The sequence below is a fragment of the Styela clava genome, chromosome 9 (genome assembly GCF_964204865.1).
Source record: "Styela clava chromosome 9, kaStyClav1.hap1.2, whole genome shotgun sequence".
Taxonomy (NCBI): Eukaryota; Metazoa; Chordata; class Ascidiacea; order Stolidobranchia; family Styelidae; genus Styela; species Styela clava.
In genome coordinates, this window is record NC_135258.1 from 4,937,526 (window position 1) to 4,957,457 (window position 19,932).

At 36.0% G+C, this 19,932-nt stretch overlaps 1 protein-coding gene across 1 annotated transcript; it reads right to left on the bottom strand.

Annotated features, from left to right (window-relative positions):
- Nucleotides 1-1,422: 1,422 nt before the first annotated feature.
- LOC120339788 (2-hydroxyacyl-CoA lyase 2-like) lies at nt 1,423-19,485 on the bottom strand. The gene is made up of 16 exons (XM_039407991.2): nt 19,340-19,485; nt 19,010-19,234; nt 17,712-17,913; nt 16,948-17,076; nt 16,560-16,697; nt 15,890-15,973; nt 13,830-13,969; nt 13,301-13,436; nt 12,422-12,495; nt 7,604-7,708; nt 6,970-7,114; nt 6,505-6,578; nt 4,724-4,833; nt 3,530-3,686; nt 3,083-3,188; nt 1,423-2,557 (listed from the first exon to the last, which is right to left on the bottom strand). Exons 2-16 carry the CDS (start codon nt 19,142-19,144, stop codon nt 2,382-2,384), a joined length of 1,911 nt encoding a protein of 636 aa, XP_039263925.2. The 5' UTR covers nt 19,145-19,234; nt 19,340-19,485; the 3' UTR covers nt 1,423-2,381.
- Between the last annotated feature and the right edge of the window lie 447 nt (nt 19,486-19,932).

Below are 19,932 nucleotides of genomic sequence, written 5' to 3' on the forward strand. Positions count from 1 at the left end.
TTTGTCATATTTCAGTTGCGTTTCCCAAAATTAGTTGTAATCAAATACGACAATTTGTATTATGTCTACCGATAATAAAAATGATGATTTGGAAGACGTAAACCAGTTTATGAACGCTAATTCTTCAAAACACACTCAAAATAGGCGTAAAATACTTACCAATGGTGAAGTATGGGAAGTAATATTCTGGGGTCAAGGGTCGGAAAAACATCCATACTGAAAGATTAATAAGAATTAATTAAAATAATACAGAAACTTGAAATTATAACAGAGAAAGATGTTAGGGACGTTAATACTGTTGGAGTCCGCAATTCTGTGCGAGTGGTAACTGGTAATCAATCTTTTTTGAATTCCAAACATTCTTGATAATTAATATGTGCGTAAAAGCATGTAATTTTTGATTCGTTCATAAAAAAGGCTCGCCATCCCCTTCATATACATTTCTTTGTTGGTATATATATCGTTAATATAATATCCGCAATTCTGTGCGAGTGGTAACTGGTAATCAATCTTTTTTGAATTCCAAACATTCTTGATAATTAATATGTGCGTAAAAGCATGTAATTTTTGATTCGTTCATAAAAAAGGCTCGCCATCCCCTTCATATACATTTCTTTGTTGGTATATATATCGTTAATATAAGTTGTAGAAGAGTTTTTCGTAATTATATCTATTCTTCGTAACTGATTTTTGTGATTTCATTCGGGGAACATGTATAGGGTTATGCTGCCAAGAATTGAGTACTCCCTAAAGTGTGTGAACCAAGATGGCGGACACCGGAACATAGTATGTGTACCAGGTTAGGCCATGATTTCAAGTACAAATATTATGGGAGTCACCTGGCTAATCCCTGAACTCCTAATAGAACTAAAAAAAGAAAAATCGGAATAGAATTATGGCCGAACCTAAACCTGGTACACATACTACGTTACGGTGTCCGCCATCTTGGTTCACAAACAAGTACTTACACAAGTGTACGGGTGATACCAGCTCCAGACACCCGTGGATGTAACCAGTAATTGACGGGGTCATATCCGGTCCAGGTTAGTCCGGCCATTGTAGCCAAAATCCTTAACTATAAATTTTTTATACATACGATGGCTGACTCAATTATGGTTCGGTGCTGTATTTTAACAACTCCAAATTTAATATTCAACTTATGTTATATTGATTAATCTTTGCGCAAAGCCTATAAATATTCCCGGGATCTTGGCCACTAATAATATTCGTAGGCTGGCAATATTTGTGGACTTTGTAAGGCAGGATTCTGGAATATTCTCCAATTCTATTTATCTGAGGTAACATTTTTATACCAGGGAGAGAAAAGCCAATAAGAACTGACCAACCACCATAATCTCCTGTCCGGTTGCCAGCCCATGTCAAATTTGAGGTCCATAGGCGTGAAAAAAAGAGAGTGCTTCATGCAGTAATGATCAATACAAAGCTTGTTGACATTTATTGGACAAATTAACAATTGGGTATAAATCTTGAAAACACAAAAAAAATGATTCATCAAGCAAGTGATCATTATCGAAAGAAAATAACATAGTTAGCATACCATAGTTTATACATTAAAATAGAGTTGGCGTATCAGATCATGGTCAACAAGTGAATTGAATCGGAAGAAATTCACTTTATGTTGAGAATTGATACTGTGGTGTGCGAATGCATCAAGGGTTCACAAAATCGGTACTTAAGAAAATTCTAGACGAGACGTTTTTGGAGCATTTTGACCAAGATTTGAACAACATAAAATTGCTACAAGGGCGCGCAAAATGGGTAGTTTAAAAAAATTCCAGGTGAGACGTTTTTAGGGAGCATTTTGACTGGGATTTGAACAACATAAAATTGCTATTAAAGTAGCTGCATACAAAACACATATACAAATGGAACACTGTAAAATTGGATAATTGCATAAGTAATGACTGGAATGTGCCAACCATTTGGGACATATTTACAATCATGAAGCGTGAATTCAAAACTCACATGGTTGATAGACTGAAGCTTCATTCAACGAGCCCTAAATTTGAAAAATAATAGGACAGAGAATTTAAAAATCATTTCACTGGAACGTTATTACACGAGTAGATGTAGATTATCAGGTTCAATTTTTTATAAAGTCCCATATTTCAGTTACACAGTTTAAATTGTAATTTAATCAAGCAGTCTGTTGTATCATGAGGTCCCATATTTCATGGTTTCCGATTTGAAGGTTTAGAAACACACAGACATAATTTTTTTTGATTGGGATTACAATACCGAGATCATGTACCCTGATAATAATAGTAATATATTCAATATATAGCGGCATAGTTGAGATAAATATTTGATTAAAATCAGTCATGGTTCAATTATTCTAAAAACCAATCATCCATATCTTTTCACACAGAGATTGAACCTTCTCGGAAATTAGTTTTGCCAATCAATGCATTCACGAGCACAGGTTTCTCTTCTTCTTTGCATATTTCCTGAGCTTTTGTCAATGTTGCTCTGATGTCATCGCCACGACCTAGTGGTAAACCTTGACCTCCGTAACCAATAGCAACCTTTTCATACTCTGAAATAAAGAAATATGTAGTAATGAAATACAGTTTAGCATTACCCTGCAAAAGTTAATCAATATGTTTGAAACTCGTTGGAATAATATTTAGCCACTGGTATGATATGGCTTCCTTCGAACTCTTGCATCTGGAACAATTTAGAGCAGAGACAGTTATAAGTTACAGAACACAATATTCTATTATGGTTCCATTTTGAGTATGGTAAGGTTTACAATAACTAACATTTCGGCTTTTACACATGCATATTTATAAGAATGGTTGCAGATAATGAGTAGCTTCCAAGGTTTAGTGTACTACTTGTCAGTTTTAGTGGTGTTTCCAAAATCAGGTATAAATCAAACAACTCGGAAGGTCATCACCCAATGCAACAAAATATACAAAGATATTAGTGTTTTGAGTTTCTGCATTTTCTGTTTCTTTATTTGAGTCCGGGTCGAATTTTAATACTCTTGTTTTGTAGTAAACGTGCTGTGTATCTCACATCTCATTCAACTTCATTGAATCAGAACCAATTTCCCCACCTGTGAATAACAGTCCACATGCAACATTGCTTCCAAATATCGGAACCTGATCCCGAGATATTTGAGTCCAACAAGCGTCATTCCCAACCAAGGCAATCACAGGGAGCTGAAAGGAAAAACAATCAAAATTATTTGACAAGAAGTCAACCTATAGATCATTGCGCAAAATTTTGTCGGTATTAAAAAGAACCAGCTTTTCTTCGCAACATATGGATCAATCAAGGAAATAACTTTTAATTATTCCCTGCATCCTGTGCCCGATATACGTCACATAAGTTATTTGATTTTAATCAAAAGCATATTATAACATATAGAATTCCGCAAGACTTGTCTGCCTATTTTTTCAGTAAATCATGTTTGTATGCCAATCTGCTTAACCTGAACCATCTTGCTCAACAACTCCTCCTAGTGGTGGAGTCTATAATATACCAAAAATTCTTAACAAACCTTATGTCTAGTGAAAGTATCAAACTCAGCGACACTGTATCCTAGCGAACCATCTCCATAAATGATCCAAACCTCTGATTCTGGACGAACAAGCTTTGCACCGAGAGCAAAACCTCCTCCCACCCCAAGTGTACCAAATGCACCTGGATCTAACCATCTAAAATGAGTGAAATAAATGCTCATGGTTACCAAATGTTAGTATATATTTTATGGTACACTGAAAATATGGGAACCTAGTTAGCGGACACCAGGTCTTAGTTAGGGTTAGGCCATAATTTTATTCCATTTTCCCTTATTTTAGTGCTATCAAGAGTTTGGGACTAGCCAAGTGACTCCCGTAGTATTTGTACCTGAAATTATAGCCTAACCTTAACCTGGTACACAATACTATGCTCCGGTGTCCGCAATCTTGATTCACCACCTAAAACCATTTTACCATCTAAAATGAGTAATCAAAGGGTCGTGATTACCAAAATCGAAAAAATAAATCCATGCTAAACCAACATTGGTTGCGGCAAGCAAATTGATCAGGGCTGATGAAGCTTGCTTAAGGTTTCTAGCATATTATGGATTTTATACATTTATCCCGAAAAGAGGCTCAATCATATGGTGAACCACAGCAGCCTCTTGTCTGGTTATCAGACCATGTCGGGTATGTGATTAGTTATTTGTTTTTAAACTTCTCATTTGAGCAATTTTCAGTTTGAGGAATTCACTTTACTTAATGATTAATAGACAAATACACACTAAAGGAACTGACCCCTATACCTAAGTACTTTACTCAGAGATCTAATAGTAAAACCATGTTCAAAGCTGATCGGCTGTGTTCAGTCACCCATAGCAATTACATCACACCCTACTTGTCATGTTCAGCATTCGAGAAGACAATACAGTTGCCAGGAGTACAATTACAGGCGCTCCAGAAGGGTGTGTGTGTACCAATATGGAGGTAACTAATTTCGTATGTCTACTTTACATCAAGTTGTGTAAAGGGACGGAAGCCTATGGACAGGGGGAATTCTCACTTGGCTAACACAGACAGTCCCCGAACTTGTAATAGAACTGAAATAAGGAATATCGGAATAAAATATTGGCCTAAACCTAACCTGGTACACACACTACAGGAGTACCCAAGTAACAACAAAAGCTGTTTGTCATATCGGGTGGAATATAACTAAAATGAGTAAAACTTGCCTCAATGGACCTCTAGGTCTGACAATATAAGCAGCAGATCCAACAAAGTCGCCCCCATCAGCAACAAGAATGCTGTCTTCAGGTAGAATATCTTCTAATTCATGGAGAACCTGCAACACAAATGAGAGTATGAAAACAACTTCCATCAGAATTTTCGAATATGGAATATAAATGGCAGAAAGTCCCTTTACAACTTCAATTCTGTTTTGAAGTCAGTTCTCAATATATCCTAACCAGATTTGTTATTTTAATCAGTAATTGTTTAATTAAATTTTATTTCATTTAACACATCTGTGAGGGTCAAAACAATATATGGTCATCGATAAATTCCCTTTGCAATTTCTAAAAATTTTACGACTTCATGGACACCCCATATACTTCGGTGTTTTATATGGTGCTTCATTATTGAGGCTTTCGCTCCATCTTTTATGGCTCGTGGCCCACTTTCTGAAGGCTTCAAGCACTCACGGCCCCCGTTTATCATCCGAGTGGTTTTTGTAGCGGTATTTTGATTGGTAGATTGGTCCAAATCCAATTGTTTTAAACTATTCATGATCAATATAGTAAAAACACCCTGTGAAAATAACCTTATCAAGCAATTAGACTAAGAAGAACGAGGAGTTAAAAAGTAAAAGGAAAAGTAAATCAGTTTTGCGGCTGGCATGGTGGCCCCCCTTCAACTGCTCTGTTGGGAACCACTACTACTATCACGTCATAAAATAGAAAAGAGACATAGAATAGACTCGATTATAATCAATGGACTTGAAACTCATAAATGCAGCAAAGTTTAGATATTCATAGATCTGATGGGTCTACTGTTATAGTTTTCAGAAATAAAATGAAAGCTTTTTCGCTCATTCCATAAAGAATTGTTCTGGATATCTGATTCGTTTTGGACATCACTGGTCCAAGCATCCAAATATTTAATATGAATTAGTTTTGATTTTTTGGAAAATTTTGCATATGATTCTTGATTTTAAGGCAGCAGGTTTCTAAAATATAGACGTAAATCCCCTCATCTCTTCAGAAAGACTCTAAAAACGTTAGCTTATGACATATCTGTGACTTATGACTGCTTATACAGAGTACAAGCACAGTGTATGCCAAAACAGCAAAGATAATACTCCAATTTAAGACAGAGCTATTATAATATGGTATGTTCAGTATTTCTTTGAGCAATCAATTAAAAATCAGCTGTGCTATCATGAAATCAGTAATGATTAAGTTCGCAGGAAATACATCACATCAGAATGACTAATTTATCTCAAAATAACGTCAAAGAAAAATATTGCATGATTTGCGATTCGTGAATATCGTTGTCAAAAAAGTTTATTAGAATGGGCTCTTTCTGATGAACTTTCTGTCTGAAGAATAGGGCAGAATATTCATATATATCCTGGGGAAAGAAAAGCCTATTTGTCCCAAGCATATGGCGAATCTATCAAATTGATTCATTCAAAGGAAAGTGTGAACCAACAGGTCAGAATGAATCCATTCCACAAAAGATATTCACTATGTTAAACCTATAGCTCTCATGAGTAGGTGGTCGCTCCAATACTCCTTGGAAACCCATTATTGCAGACCTTGCTGGGAGCGAATTCATAAAAAGATACCCTCACGGATACTATAGGCTAGCGGTTCTCAAAAGTTGCTAAGTGCACCGCATAGATTAACAGTATTGTGTAACTCATATACAATTGGATTGCATGAAGAAAAAGTTTAGGACCGCTGGTATTAAAACAAACCCTACTTTCATTCTATTGCTAGATTAATGCACTCACCTTCAGTGGATTCAAATGAACATCGGTTGAATCTTCAGCTTTCTTCAAGTTTGTGGCTTCCTTCTCATCATCACCTGATAAATGGGTTTAAAGTTAATCCAGAGTTTCTCAAACTGGACCCTGTCTTTTTGGGGACCCACCACATGGGGAACCTTTATTGGGTTAACATTCGTGATGACTATATTATTTTTGACAGTAAATTGACTGTGAGTGTGCTCTATAAAATAACTGATAGAAAAGCATTAAAAGCAATATAATTCATTTTTCAAGAGAAGAGAGTCATTGGAAGGGGACACGAATGATAATAAAAGCAAAATTATACCACTTATTATCTAGTGCAAAACATCACAATTATATCATATTCTAAATTATTAATAATAAGTATTAATAAATAATTATTATTAAATATACAACTTATCTAGATTGAATTTGATTAGAACTCTGCTACCCTCCTGTATATCTCACCCTTCTTCAGTTTTTCAGGCCAGTCCTTTGGACATTTGAATCCTTCCTTCAACCCTTCTGCGATTGCCAGAATGACAGTAGCTGGATCTGCCTGTATTGCAAGGGTGGGACGCCAGAACATGTCAGAGTTCTTGTATAATTGATCCTGGGAGACAAAAATGAAGTTGAATTATAGCCTTGAATTTTTTTACAGCTTGAAGAATTTCAAATTTACATTTGACTATAAGTCTTGATTGAAAAATCTTTCGACTCAAACACTGTTAAGAGTTAAGAAAAATTCTGACTTCCATTCCTCAATGGTAATGGGAATTTGACTCCAACTATGAAATCAAATTTGGGTTTAAAAAACATTGGCGCATGAAACCTTTTTTGATAAGCTGCAAAGAAACGCCAAGTCAACGTAACGTTTTTCTTTAGTTAAGTTGGGATTTTGATCATCACTGTGAAGAGTATTTATTCAGTAAGTAATAAAAAGTTTGAAATTTCAGCTCTGACTTCGAAGAATTCGAGATTTTGACTCATAATTGAGAAAATCAATGAATCAGGTATTCAATTAATGTGAGATATGAAGACATAAGACCATGGTATTTAAATAAAATATTTCTAATTCTCAATCCCTCAGTTTAAACATCACCTTATTTCTATTGACAGCAATAATTTTTCCTCTCTTTGGCAAAACTTTTCCGTACCCGAGTCTGAAGTCAGCAACTGCTCCTGCTAAGATGACAAGGTCCGCCTCCTGTGATTATAAAGTGAATGGTTAATTTCAATGATTGTACAAGAAAAACAAAAAAGTGTGGCATTTTATGTAATTTGAAATGTGCAAGAATCTGCTTCCACAAATGGTGCATGATTGCCACCATGTATATATTTTGATGAGGAAAAATATAGAGCATAACGGCGCTCCAGAAGTATGTGTACCAATATGTAGGTAACTAATCTTGTTCGCCTACTTTACATCAAGTTGTATAAATGGACTGAAACTTATGGGCAGGGAGTATATTCACTTGGTTAACACAGACAGTCCCCGAACTCATAATAGAACTAAAATAAGGAAAATAAGAATAAAATGATGGCCTAAACCAGGGTGGTTCAAACCCAGGCCCGCAGGCCACAGTCATTATATGCCTTTGCTGAAGGGTAATCAAAAATCGCATTTGGGGTTGTTTCGTCATAAAAATATCACAGAATCTAGTGTCACGGCTTGCTGAAGCAACTATCGAAGTTGCATAGTGTGCTTGGGTGTTCCAAATTGTTTACTGGCTTTCTATCTTTTTGGTTGGGAATATATTCCAACAGTTATAACAACAAAATATTAATGTTATGACCTGAGAATATAGTTCCTTCGAGTGATTTTCTGCAACCAGCCTAAACAGTATTAGAAAGTATGCTTCTATTCTGTCAGTAAAATTAGTGATTGAGCTTTTGTACCTTACATTTAGTAAAATTTGATAATCAATCAATTTGCAGTAATGGCAAATATAATCTTAAACGGCATTTTGCTATCATGTGAGCCAATAAGCATTTTAAAATTTTGAGGAATTTTGCATTGAGAACCCGATCGATGTTCGAGAGCACTTACATTTGCAGGAGCACTTTCTCCGTTGTGAAGAATTTGAGATCTTACACTAAATGTAGATATTGAAAAACTTTTGTATGTTTCAGTGATTTTTCAGGCGTATTTTGGATGTTTAATTTTGATAAATGACAAATATTGATTAGTCGTATTGCCCAGTTTGCCTATTTCTGATACTACATTTCGTGGCCCGCGAACAATAAAAAAATAAATTTGTGGCCCGCGAAGGCGACATCCTTGGACCACCCTGGCCTAAACCTAACCTGGTACCCGGAGGCGCAGCCAGCGGGGGGGTTACAGGGGCCGTAACCCCCCAGTTTGAAAAAAAATTTTTGATTTGAATTTCATCTACAAAAAAGCAAGGGCTTAGTTTTACAATTGTGCATCATGGTTTAGCGGTCCAAGCAATATTATTCTATTATTCACTGTAACGCAATTAACACCTACAGACTTTTTCTGTCTTCAAGATATGTTATCTTTTTTAGTTAGCGCTGATAAGGATAAATAAGTATTTGTAATTGTTGATTGCAATTCCGGAAGACATATTTTCTCTTCTCTCCAAGAAACAGAAATGAAATGATTTAATCGCTGTTATGGGCGCTCAAAAGAAGAGAATGGTCATAAGCTAATTTGAGGACCTCCTCTTCCTGACTTCACTTTTATCTTAATACAAAGCACGGCGCATTGAAAAGCAAAATAGAATTTATTAACATTAATTTACAACGAGTTAAGGGTAAGAAATTACCGACGGCTATTGCTAACCGGTAGAAACGATAAATGTGAAAAAAAAAATTTTCTTGCCTCTTTGGGTCATATTTTTCAATTCCTAATTTTGCGCATGAAGCGTGTCAACACCGTTTTTGTGAATTTAGAAATGTCGAACCAGATAAGCAAGACAGGTAAATAATGTATTTTATGGGAATTTCTTGAGAAATTGGGAAAAAATATATATTATTTTGACCCCCTAGAAATGCCATTATTGCCGATTTAACCATGTGTTTAGTATCAGTGATTTAACCCAAAGCTGAGTTACGTGAATACTCAACACTGGGTATTCAAGAGATTACCAATTTGCAGAGCTATTAAATATTATTCAATACGAAAGTACCACAAACACAATCTAAAATTAAAAGCATAAAAATGTCAACAGTTCACAAATATCGCATCCCGGGGTCAGTAATGATAATATTGTTGCTTAAAATTAGGACCGTAATTTACAAACTGTGATACAAATCCTACACAGAAGATAAAAATGATTTGTGTTGTGAATGCACTCCTTAATAGTTGTCTCTAACATCTTCGCCGATGTGAACCCGCAATTCTGTCCAGAATAAAAAAAAAAAAAACCAAACTACGATATCCACCGTTGGGTGAGAATTAATATTTGATTAAAAAAGTGCTTTAATATAACTTAACAACATTAATTGGAATGTAGGCCGCCGAAACAATCGCGGTGACAGAAAATTTACTGCAGCCTTCGATTATGACAAAATTGTGAAATAAAAAACGCCGCATTGTTACAGAGTTTTCAGTCTGTAGTAAAATCCGAGAAAAAAAAATTTATTGTCACAGCGATTGTTTCGGTGGTCAACATCCAAATTAATGTTTAAAATGACAATACTTATTATTCGGTGTTTTAGTTTATTAAACGCATTATTACGTCGTTGTGAATAGCACTTTTGGTGTGAGGTTCCAACGTAACCCCCGTTGGAAAAATCCTGGCTGCGCCCCTGCTGGTACACATACTACGGGAGTACCCATTGTTCTGCTTTGTGGTTCAAACTAAAATGGAACTCCGATAGCCGTGCTCATGATAAGGATTGGCAGTTTTGAAATTTTAAATGTTGATAATTATATGGCTGGACAGTGGACAATCAAGATTTTTTTCTATAACTCTAAGATAAATTATGATTTATTTAAAAAGTTTTCTAGATATATCACATGATGTAATCAAAGACTTGTACAATATTGCTGCAATGATTATAGAGGAGAGTCAGACTGAAACAATCTGACTAACTCAGAATCATTACTGTGCATCAGATAACCACAAATTATTCAATTTTTTTTATATGAGCATTATTAGAAACATTACTGATAGAATAGTCACCACAGCCATGCTAAGAGTTACAGACATATTTGTTAACATGGATGTGTTCGAAACATTTGTATCAAGTTCAATTGTTCAAATCCCATGACCGCCACCACACCAGGGTGCTATATGCAGAATGTAGGCAATAATGAACATAGAATATTCCAGTCTTTTTAAAATATGGTAACTTCATACACGAAAGTGAACAAAAAAAAAACAGTGTAAAGACAGTGGTGTACTGGCGTGTCAAACTTTCCTGCTGCCCGAGGCGAGTTTCTGATAATGATGCCCTTTACACAAATTTTAAAAATAATTTGGGGATAAACAAATAGTAGATGTTATTATACATGAAAATAAATAAAGGCAAGTAAGAGTAAAACATTCGTTATATTATAAACTAAATCATCAAGCTAAGCAACAAACTAACCCCATATAAAGTGCTGTCCCTTTGGCCCCTCTAGACACTCCACAGTATACAGTGCTTTGTTTAGTGTAAAAGACTGAGGTCTACATATTTGTTGAATAAATGTATTCGAACATATGACATATTAGTATCAGGCTCAATTATTCAAATCTATGTCTTCTACCACATCGGGGTATAATAAAATTCTTAGACAATGCTAAACCCAGGGATGTCCAAAACGAATCGAATATTCGAAAACATTCGAATATCAAAGTATTCGAATACCTTTTCGGCTGATTTTCGAATAATTCCGAATAATAGCCAGGTGTTTCGCTTTAAAGATAAATCTTCAAACGATTTTTCGCGCTTTGTCGCGTAATGCAATGACGGTGAAATAGTATCGGCACTTTGTTTGTTATCTTGTGCGAGCGGGCGTATCATATTGTTGTGACACATTTGCGCGGATGCGAGATTGGCACTATCGTTTTCCCCATGCAAGACTTCTAATTTACGCATTCATTTGTATTGAGCCACGAGTCTCACATTAATAGAATTAGTCAGATATTATATAAGTTAAATAAAGTGGAGCGCTTTGTTACAAATTACGGCACCCAATAAATTGTTTCAAGTCCGAAAAAACGAGTTGATTTATTAGAAGAAAAAAAACATTTAGACTCTTTCCTGCTTTTGGCAAATAATTTTGATAATGATAGTCAAAAGTATCTACTTTTGACTATGATGATTTTCCGTTGCGACAAAATATTCAAATTCATGAACAGTAACAGTATTTAAAATGCCTTGCCATATTAATTTAATTTTGTTTAATTAACGTAACTCGTGGATGAGTCGACTAACGAAAAAATAAAAGTATTACCGCGGCAATCTGCGGACGTATATGGTGTGGTAAACTGCCCAATTATGATTAAACTTTTAATACCTATTTCCGTACTTACGAAAAACAAAATATATTACAACTCTAAAATACCACGGCAATTAGTGGACATAAAATGTGTGGTAAACTGCCCGACAATCGGGCAATCATAAAATATCACGACAATCGGCGTATATAAATTTTCTGGTAGCCAGCTTGTAGGTAACAGTTATTCCATTGTTCATTGTATGCTGATTCCGCCATACAATAAGATAAGCTTGAATTTATTTTCGAAGTATTCGAAATTTCATATTCGAAAAAAATAATTTCGAATGTATTCGAAATAGTTAATTATTCGGTATTGGCCATCCCTGGCAAACCTGAAAGATTCCTCTATATCAAAAATATCGCTGCCTAGTGCCCGCATCTGCGGCTGTTTTTATTTAGCATTGTCCGCAGTGAAAAACCCTAAAACATGGCATAAAGAATGAAGTAGAAAATAGACCGACCAACCTTCAAAGCTGCCCTTCTGTTCTGGCGAATATGTATCGGTGAGTTTCTTCCAAGCAATCCTCTGCACATTCCACCTAATGAAAGATAAAATAAGGGTTTTGTTGTAGTGCATGGGTACACAAATCAAAAATATTTGTATGTATTTGGAATTAGTTATATTCCATAATCCATATAATTACTACGCGACTTAAAAAAAAATTCGAAATACTCACATTTTCTTGCAATATGAAAATGAGAATATCGGTCGGAGACCGAACCCTTATCGATCGAAACTGCTGTTTCGATTCATGACTATATAGTGACACTGCGTGTCCCATCACTAAGTAATTAATAACTCGCTAATTATACAACATAATTCATCCAAAACAATAGGCTTCTGGTTCGAGATATGATGAATGCACATGCAAAATTTGGAGCAGATTCAACCACGCCTTCGTGAGATGCGTGCATCTAGCAGACAGACAAACAGACAGACAGACATATACCTATCAACATATATCATTATATAAATACTCACAAAAGTATTCAATCAAAGTTACAACTGACAAAGTCTTTGTTATCATAGAGCTGGGGTTGGATTCTAGGGTTGATGTTGGGTTATTTGTATGGCTGGAGGATCAGTTGGAACCTTTTGGACAACACACCTAAAACTGTATAGGTCGGTATGATTTGAAAATATCTTAAGCAATGATCATCAATTTTTTTTAAGAATCTGACTTTTCAACTTTACTTCAACACTTGTTAAAAAAGTTTGTTAAATAACTTATCCTGAACCAGAAAAAACATCCTCAAACTGAATTTACCTACAAGCACTTTGTTTCAAATAAGTTATTCACGCATAAAGTTTCACCCAGAAAGTACAGCTCTCGTTGTACTCACCCAGGAAGCAAGGAATTCCCATTTGCTCCAAAGCACTTCTCAGGTCATCAGCTGCCACAGGAGGTAATGTAGCTTGACTTCCAAGAACAAACACTGGTTTCTTTGCTCTGCTCACAAGCTCTATGCAACTTTGGATCTGAAAAAAACAAACAAATGTTTCTCAGCGTTGCTCTCCGACTATTCCCGAATCATTACTTTATGTGAGTTGATGTATAATATTTAAAATCAATCTTGAAATCAAATAATCTTATGAATTTTGACATGGAATTGATATGAACCTATTTGGAAAGGAATGGAATATAATCAGTAGATCAAGCTGCATAACTTTCACATTTGGGATTGTTCACGTCCTTGAAAGATGAATGAAAGATGCTCTACTGAACACTATATGGATATAGAATTTTGAGTAATGTATACAGACATTATCATCCCTAATGACAGGCACTTTTTCCTTTGTCTTCACTCCAAACAAGCTATTCAGCATTTCCTGCCTGATTTATTACACACCACCATGAAGACACGGCATTACCTGATCCTGTGATGCTCTTGGAAAATGAATCGGAATAGGACTGGTATCCCGAGGTTCGAATGCTCCAGCGAATAAATTGCAGAGGTGATTATTGAGATACCATTGCACTATTCTTTGCTGGAGGGATTTTGGTCCTGTTGCTGTAATAATAATGTGGATGAGTGAATAACCGAATAATCTAAACCAGTGGTTCTTCCCACCTCAAAAACAACGAGCTAACAATCAGCTACAAATAACAGATAGTAAGGCGAAAGTATGTTTTATTTTAAACACACATTGAGAGTACGTGGATGGAACCAAAATAAAGAAAATTTAAATATACAAAATGAGGCAGGAAAAATCGAATCTAACAAATACTTTTAATTTGAATTATCTATGTCCCTTGTGAAGCTCGTCTCACCGTTTGTGAGCCACTGTAAACAGGCGCGCAGCCAGGATTTTTAAAAGGGGGGGGGGGTTTCAAAATCGGAAATTACTAATGCCATCTGTAACAGTCACCGCAATCAAGCGCTCGTTAATAGAGCCGCCTTTTCAGCTTCTGTCGCGTAAAATATTCAATTCATGACAACTACGAGATTCTAAAATGTCCTTGGTATATATTAACTTTATTGTCCCCAACGCAACTCGCGGTCTCGACTTTCTACGTCAAAATAAAAACATTACTGCCGTGGACATAAAACAATGACATTATTAATGATATATGATATATTTAATTTTGATACGTATTTTTGCAATCTTGTGACCTCGTTATCGCCGTTAGTAAAATCTCAATTTCTGATATAAAATCATGTTTAGTACAATTTTACACCAGACAATGAAAATAGATATAAAGTATACCAGTAAATCAAAAATACAAATTCACCGCCTCGAAATCCACGCCGAACAGTCGCCGCGATTACGTCACTTGTTAAAAGAGCCGACTTTTCTAACGAAAAATGATTTTTCTCTTGCGCAAGGTAACCAATCCATGACCGATGAGGGCATATTTAAAATGTCCTGCTTTATTAATTTAATTGTCTTCAATTTAACCTGCGGTTGCGCCGACAAAACAAGAGCCACTCTAGAACACCCCGGAATTCCGCATAAAAATGTGTGGTAAACTGCCCTATTATATATTGATTTGATCCGTATTTTTTCTATTTTGCGAATTCGACAAATTTGAGATGTGCTTGTAACATTGACTCCGTTCAATTGCAATGCTGCCACTCCGATTATTTTTAAAGATAAAAGCTTTCGAAAAATCCGTAAATCTGCTGTAAATTCTCATGGAGTAAAATTTATTTCAGTAGAATAAAAATTGATGGATATACTTCAGAATAATTATCTTATATATCATCACTAACAGGGAAAAAATCGCGTTTCCAACCTTGTTTAATGATAACACTAAAATTTTCGACGACAATTTTAAAGTAATCCACCCACAATTAATCGTGTTTCGATTTTAATGGCGGTATGTTCCTAAACAGCGAGGAAACATAATGTGTGCCGTGGGCCTACTAAATTTTACAATTTTCAAAAGCGTTTTTAGACTAGAAAAGCGTTTTTAGACTGTCGCGAGACTCAACAAATCTTATAGCCTATTGTTTACAGTTTTGTTTTCAGTATTTTATATTGTCGATTTTCAGTCCAATTTAGATCGCGGGTTTACTCCTTCATTTGTCTTTAGAACCTCGCCGCCGATGAACGTATAATAACTCTCACCGAATTCACAATTCCTTGCAAAGTACAAAAATAAAATAATCATCATGTTTATCGTGGCACAAATTTGTGATTTAGAGAGAATAAATACCGACGTAAAGGAGTTTACGGCCTAAATAACACACTGATGAAAACAATCGGCGATTTTAGCAGAAGGCAATTGCACGCTTTTTCAGTTTTCACAATTCCGTGCGAGTACAAAAATAAAATAATTATAATTGTTCCCGTGGCACAAATTTGTGATTTAGAGAGAATAAATACCAACGAGAAGGCGTTTACGGCCTAAATGACATGCCGACTTGATGAAAACATACGACGATTTTGAGATTTAATAATAATACTAAATACATGACTCAATTTACCTGATCCCCCACTGGAGGCCAGTTCACGCTTCACCAAATCATACGGATACAAAACATCAATAGGAAACTCGATGAAAACTGGGCCTGCAAAAAAAAATGTTTTTGTAATGCTATGACCAGTATCCCAGGGGAGAAAGCTGCTCAGACTCGGCTTAATAATACGGCATGCCCAGATCTCTCGCCCGTTTACCAGTCTAATTCAGGAATAGGATTATTTATTTCAGATGCATGTACTTCATGGTGGAGGAAGCAAAAACCGACCAATGGTAACCACCCTGCGGCAGTGAAAAGTGGAGCAACCTACGCTGGGTAATCATAAGTGTGATGGCCAAGTGTATTTCTAACGCCAGTTATTTGCTGTGTGTGAAAGAAAAATGTGAGAGCCAGAATCGAAGAGCAGTTGTAAGAAGCAGAATCAAATATCAAAATTTAAATATTATTGCTAAAGCAGTGAATTCAAAGTCATAATCAACTCAGTTGCAAGATTTTCAATCCGTAAATGTCAGATAAGTACAACTTGCACTATAGTAGCATGAATCAATCATATGGTGAACCACCGACACATATTCAGTTACCTATGCAATTAATTACTATAGATGATGGCATTGCTTATTAATTTCTCATGAAAATACTTTACTTTATTAATTAATTATTAACAATATACACATACCAGGAGTTCCAGACTGAGCACAAGCTATCGCCTGCCTCACAGTTGGTACGATATCTCGGATCCGTGTGACTCGAGCACAAAACTTGCAAAGTGGTTTGAACAAACTCATTTGATCAATATCTTGAAGAGCTCCTCGGCCTGTTTAAAAACAAAATTATTCAAAATTATTGAAACTAAGAAGATTTTTTTTAATTGAATCGAACATTTTCTAAATCAAGTCATAATATACATCCCCTCATTATAAGTACAAAATCCATTAATGAATGTGCAAATTATTTGTGTTCATAAATCTTAAAATTTTATAAAAGGGAATTAAAGATATAATGAGTAGTCTACTGACTTCATTATGGATACCCTGTACATTGAGAAATATCATAAGTCTAGTTACCTTTGAGCAATGTAGGTGCTGCACCTCCAATAAGGAGAATCGGAGATTCAGCCATTTGTGCATTCTTGACAGCGGTCACAGTGTTAGTGAGGCCCGGTCCAGCAGTTACTGCAGCTACACCAATGCGGCCTTGATAAATTGAAGAAAAAGATAATACATAACAACATAATTAAATTACATTTGCAATTTTAGCTAAAAGTTAAAAAATAGCAAAGACGATGGCGACAGCCATGAATCCACTTAGTGTAGCAATGGAGTGGTATTTTTCGAAGTTATTCACAAAAGCAGAATTCTAGACCGGGGGGGGGGGGGGTTGGATACAGGAGGGATAGATACAAATAACTGAGCGAAACTGTGAGCTGCACCTTTATTCAACATAAACTTTCTAGTAGTTGCAGAAATGTAGGCACGAAAAAATAGTTTCTTTTTGATATTAATCTTGTGACGTTATAAGGGGTCCTTGGAAAAATGATAAATCGAGACGCATAAATTTCTGAAGAAAACTACCATTTTTACTTATTCATTAGCGTCTTTCTTCATTAACTTTCCCTAAATTGCTCGCCGCTCAGCAAGTGACAGCTTTGTCAATCACATTGTTCGCATCACAAAAGCTAGGTGTAAGAGCATAATAAATTTTACTCTGGTATATTCCTTGCAACGCAAAAGGTTTGGAATTGCAACCATTTGAACTACCGGTATATTAAAAATTCAATCACAATCATGCAATCACAAAATTTAATCTTATCTTATAATTTAATCAGAACCTGATAATCTGGCAACAGCATCTGCTGCAAACACGGTTGTTACTTCATGTCTCGTATCGACGACTCTAATTCCCAATTTCTCCGCAGCTACTAGAATGGGTGAGATGTGACCTCCCACGAGTGTAAAAAGGAATTGCGTTCCATGATCTTTCAAAACCTGGGCTACAAGTTCCCCACCGTGCCGCTTGGATTCCTTTTCCACCTGTAAACATATTGAAATACTTTGAAAGGCAAAATGAACAAAGAACATGAATAACAATTTAACCGTGGTTGTAATTAGAGATTTTTATATTTAGACACAATTTTCATACTGATTGTGGGAGAAAAAAGATGCGAAAACTGTAGAGCAGTGGTTCTTCATTATTCAGTATTAGAGACAAATTTCAAGCGTCAAAAACAAACGCAAATCAGAATAGATACAAAACAGAAATCAACTAAGTGGTATAAAATCGAGTAAAAACCCAGTTACCACTGAACTTGGCTTAGATTTTTAATTCTGAAAAAGGAGCCGTAATTGTGATGGATGTATTCTTCCGAAATATAGATAGCAATAGCTAGCTCCATATTTTCATAATGCTATCTATTTCAATTTGAAAATACTTCTCATATAATAATTCTGCAGCAGGAATAAAATACCATACTATTGTACTATGCATGATTGTTCTGTTCTTGTCATTGTTGTAAACTGCTTGTCAGAGGAATGATTTTAGTCAGATGGAGCGATACAGCAATACATTAGTGTTACCAAGTCAGTGTTCGGCAGAGACTCTTGAATTGCATAGTGTAATATTTTATTCCTGCTACAGCATTATTCCATTATATGAATACAGGAATATGGATCCACTAGCACAAAGGCAGTGAGGAAAGATTGGGAGTTAGTCTCGTTAGAGCTAAGATCTGAAGCCCGAGCTGACCCCTGGACCCAGAATTCTGTTGCCTCATCAACACGACACATACCGTACCGGTACTGACATAGACTACTGCAGTAGGTACCGTAGGTACTAAACTCTTGCAATGACAATTCAATGAACTCCTGAATAAAATTTCGGGTTTGCTCCGGGCTCGGGCCTGCAAATCCAGTTTATTAGTCTGGTTTAATACCATACCCACGGGCCTGGATCGGGCTGGAATTTTTGGGCCAAATCTCACCTCTAAGTCCTGACTGCCTGAAGTCTCTTGTATCCTATACCTACCGTAACCTCTCTGATAGTGATATTTGCCTTACATCAACTTTTTTTTGATTCTTTTTACATTCTGTATTTCATTTATGGTGAGAAAATAAACTACTGATTACTTACCTTGTGAAAAAATTGATAAACAAGACCGAATTTCTGTACAAACAATGACGCACCAAATAATATTGCACCGACCAAAAATAAGACAACATTTTGTACTAATAGCTCCTGAAATATCCATTCCAGAGTGTCAGCCATGTTCAAATGTTCAATTCCGATGTTCCCAGTCTGTGAGATAGATGTAACGTTATATGTTTTCCAAAGCCTTTTTGCGCCAAAGAAACACAGCTGAAAGCAGAGAAAACTTGATCAAAGAATTGCACTGCCACACGGAGTCAAAACATATTCCAGATCCGACTACTAGAGCCGACAAATTCGCAAGGTTTTACTTACTTTTGACTTTCGTTCTTTGCTTCAACATAATTGAGCATTTCCAGATCGTATCGCATGGAGAAAAAGGTCACTCGGCCAGGCGCATCGTGCTAAGCGTTGGGAATACGCTCGTCACCGCAAGGTAACCGCGGGTCGGTTACGGGCTTACGGCCGTATTAAATATACGCTTTGGTTACGGATTCCTCCACCATCAAGTCCATGCTTCCGAAAACAATTAACTGGCTAACACTAACTAATCCCATATCTTACATGGACTGGTAACCGGACGAAAGACCGTGGTTTGCCATATGATTAAGTTGTCTTATCGGCTTTCTTGTCATGGAGGATGAATATGTAAATCCTATCCTATTCTAGGTTAACCTACGTTTTAGGATCAGAGCATCTTGAAAGAAACAGGTTTTAGCCATGAATGAGCCAATTTGCGAGATTTGATACCTAGTGTAAATTTAAGAAAAATCCGGTGGGCTCGAGGGTTAGTGCGTCGTGAGAGTTTGAAATGTAAAAGAGGGGGGACACCTCTTGCGGGGTGGGGTAGGAGGGGGTACTGGCCCCGCCCCACCTAATATATAAAATAAAATAGTGCTTAATTTAGG

Excerpts from the sequence above, each read along its gene's own strand:
- LOC120339788 (XM_039407991.2), bottom strand. The coding sequence starts at position 19,144 with ATGGCTGACACTCTGGAATGGATATTTCAGGAGCTATTAGTACAAAAT. Across the intron at positions 7,115-7,603 it reads TTGCTGTCAATAGAAATAAG|GATCAATTATACAAGAACTC; the intron begins GTGATGTTTAAA and ends TTTGTCTCCCAG. Across the intron at positions 6,579-6,969 it reads GCCTGAAAAACTGAAGAAGG|GTGATGATGAGAAGGAAGCC; the intron begins GTGAGATATACA and ends CCCATTTATCAG.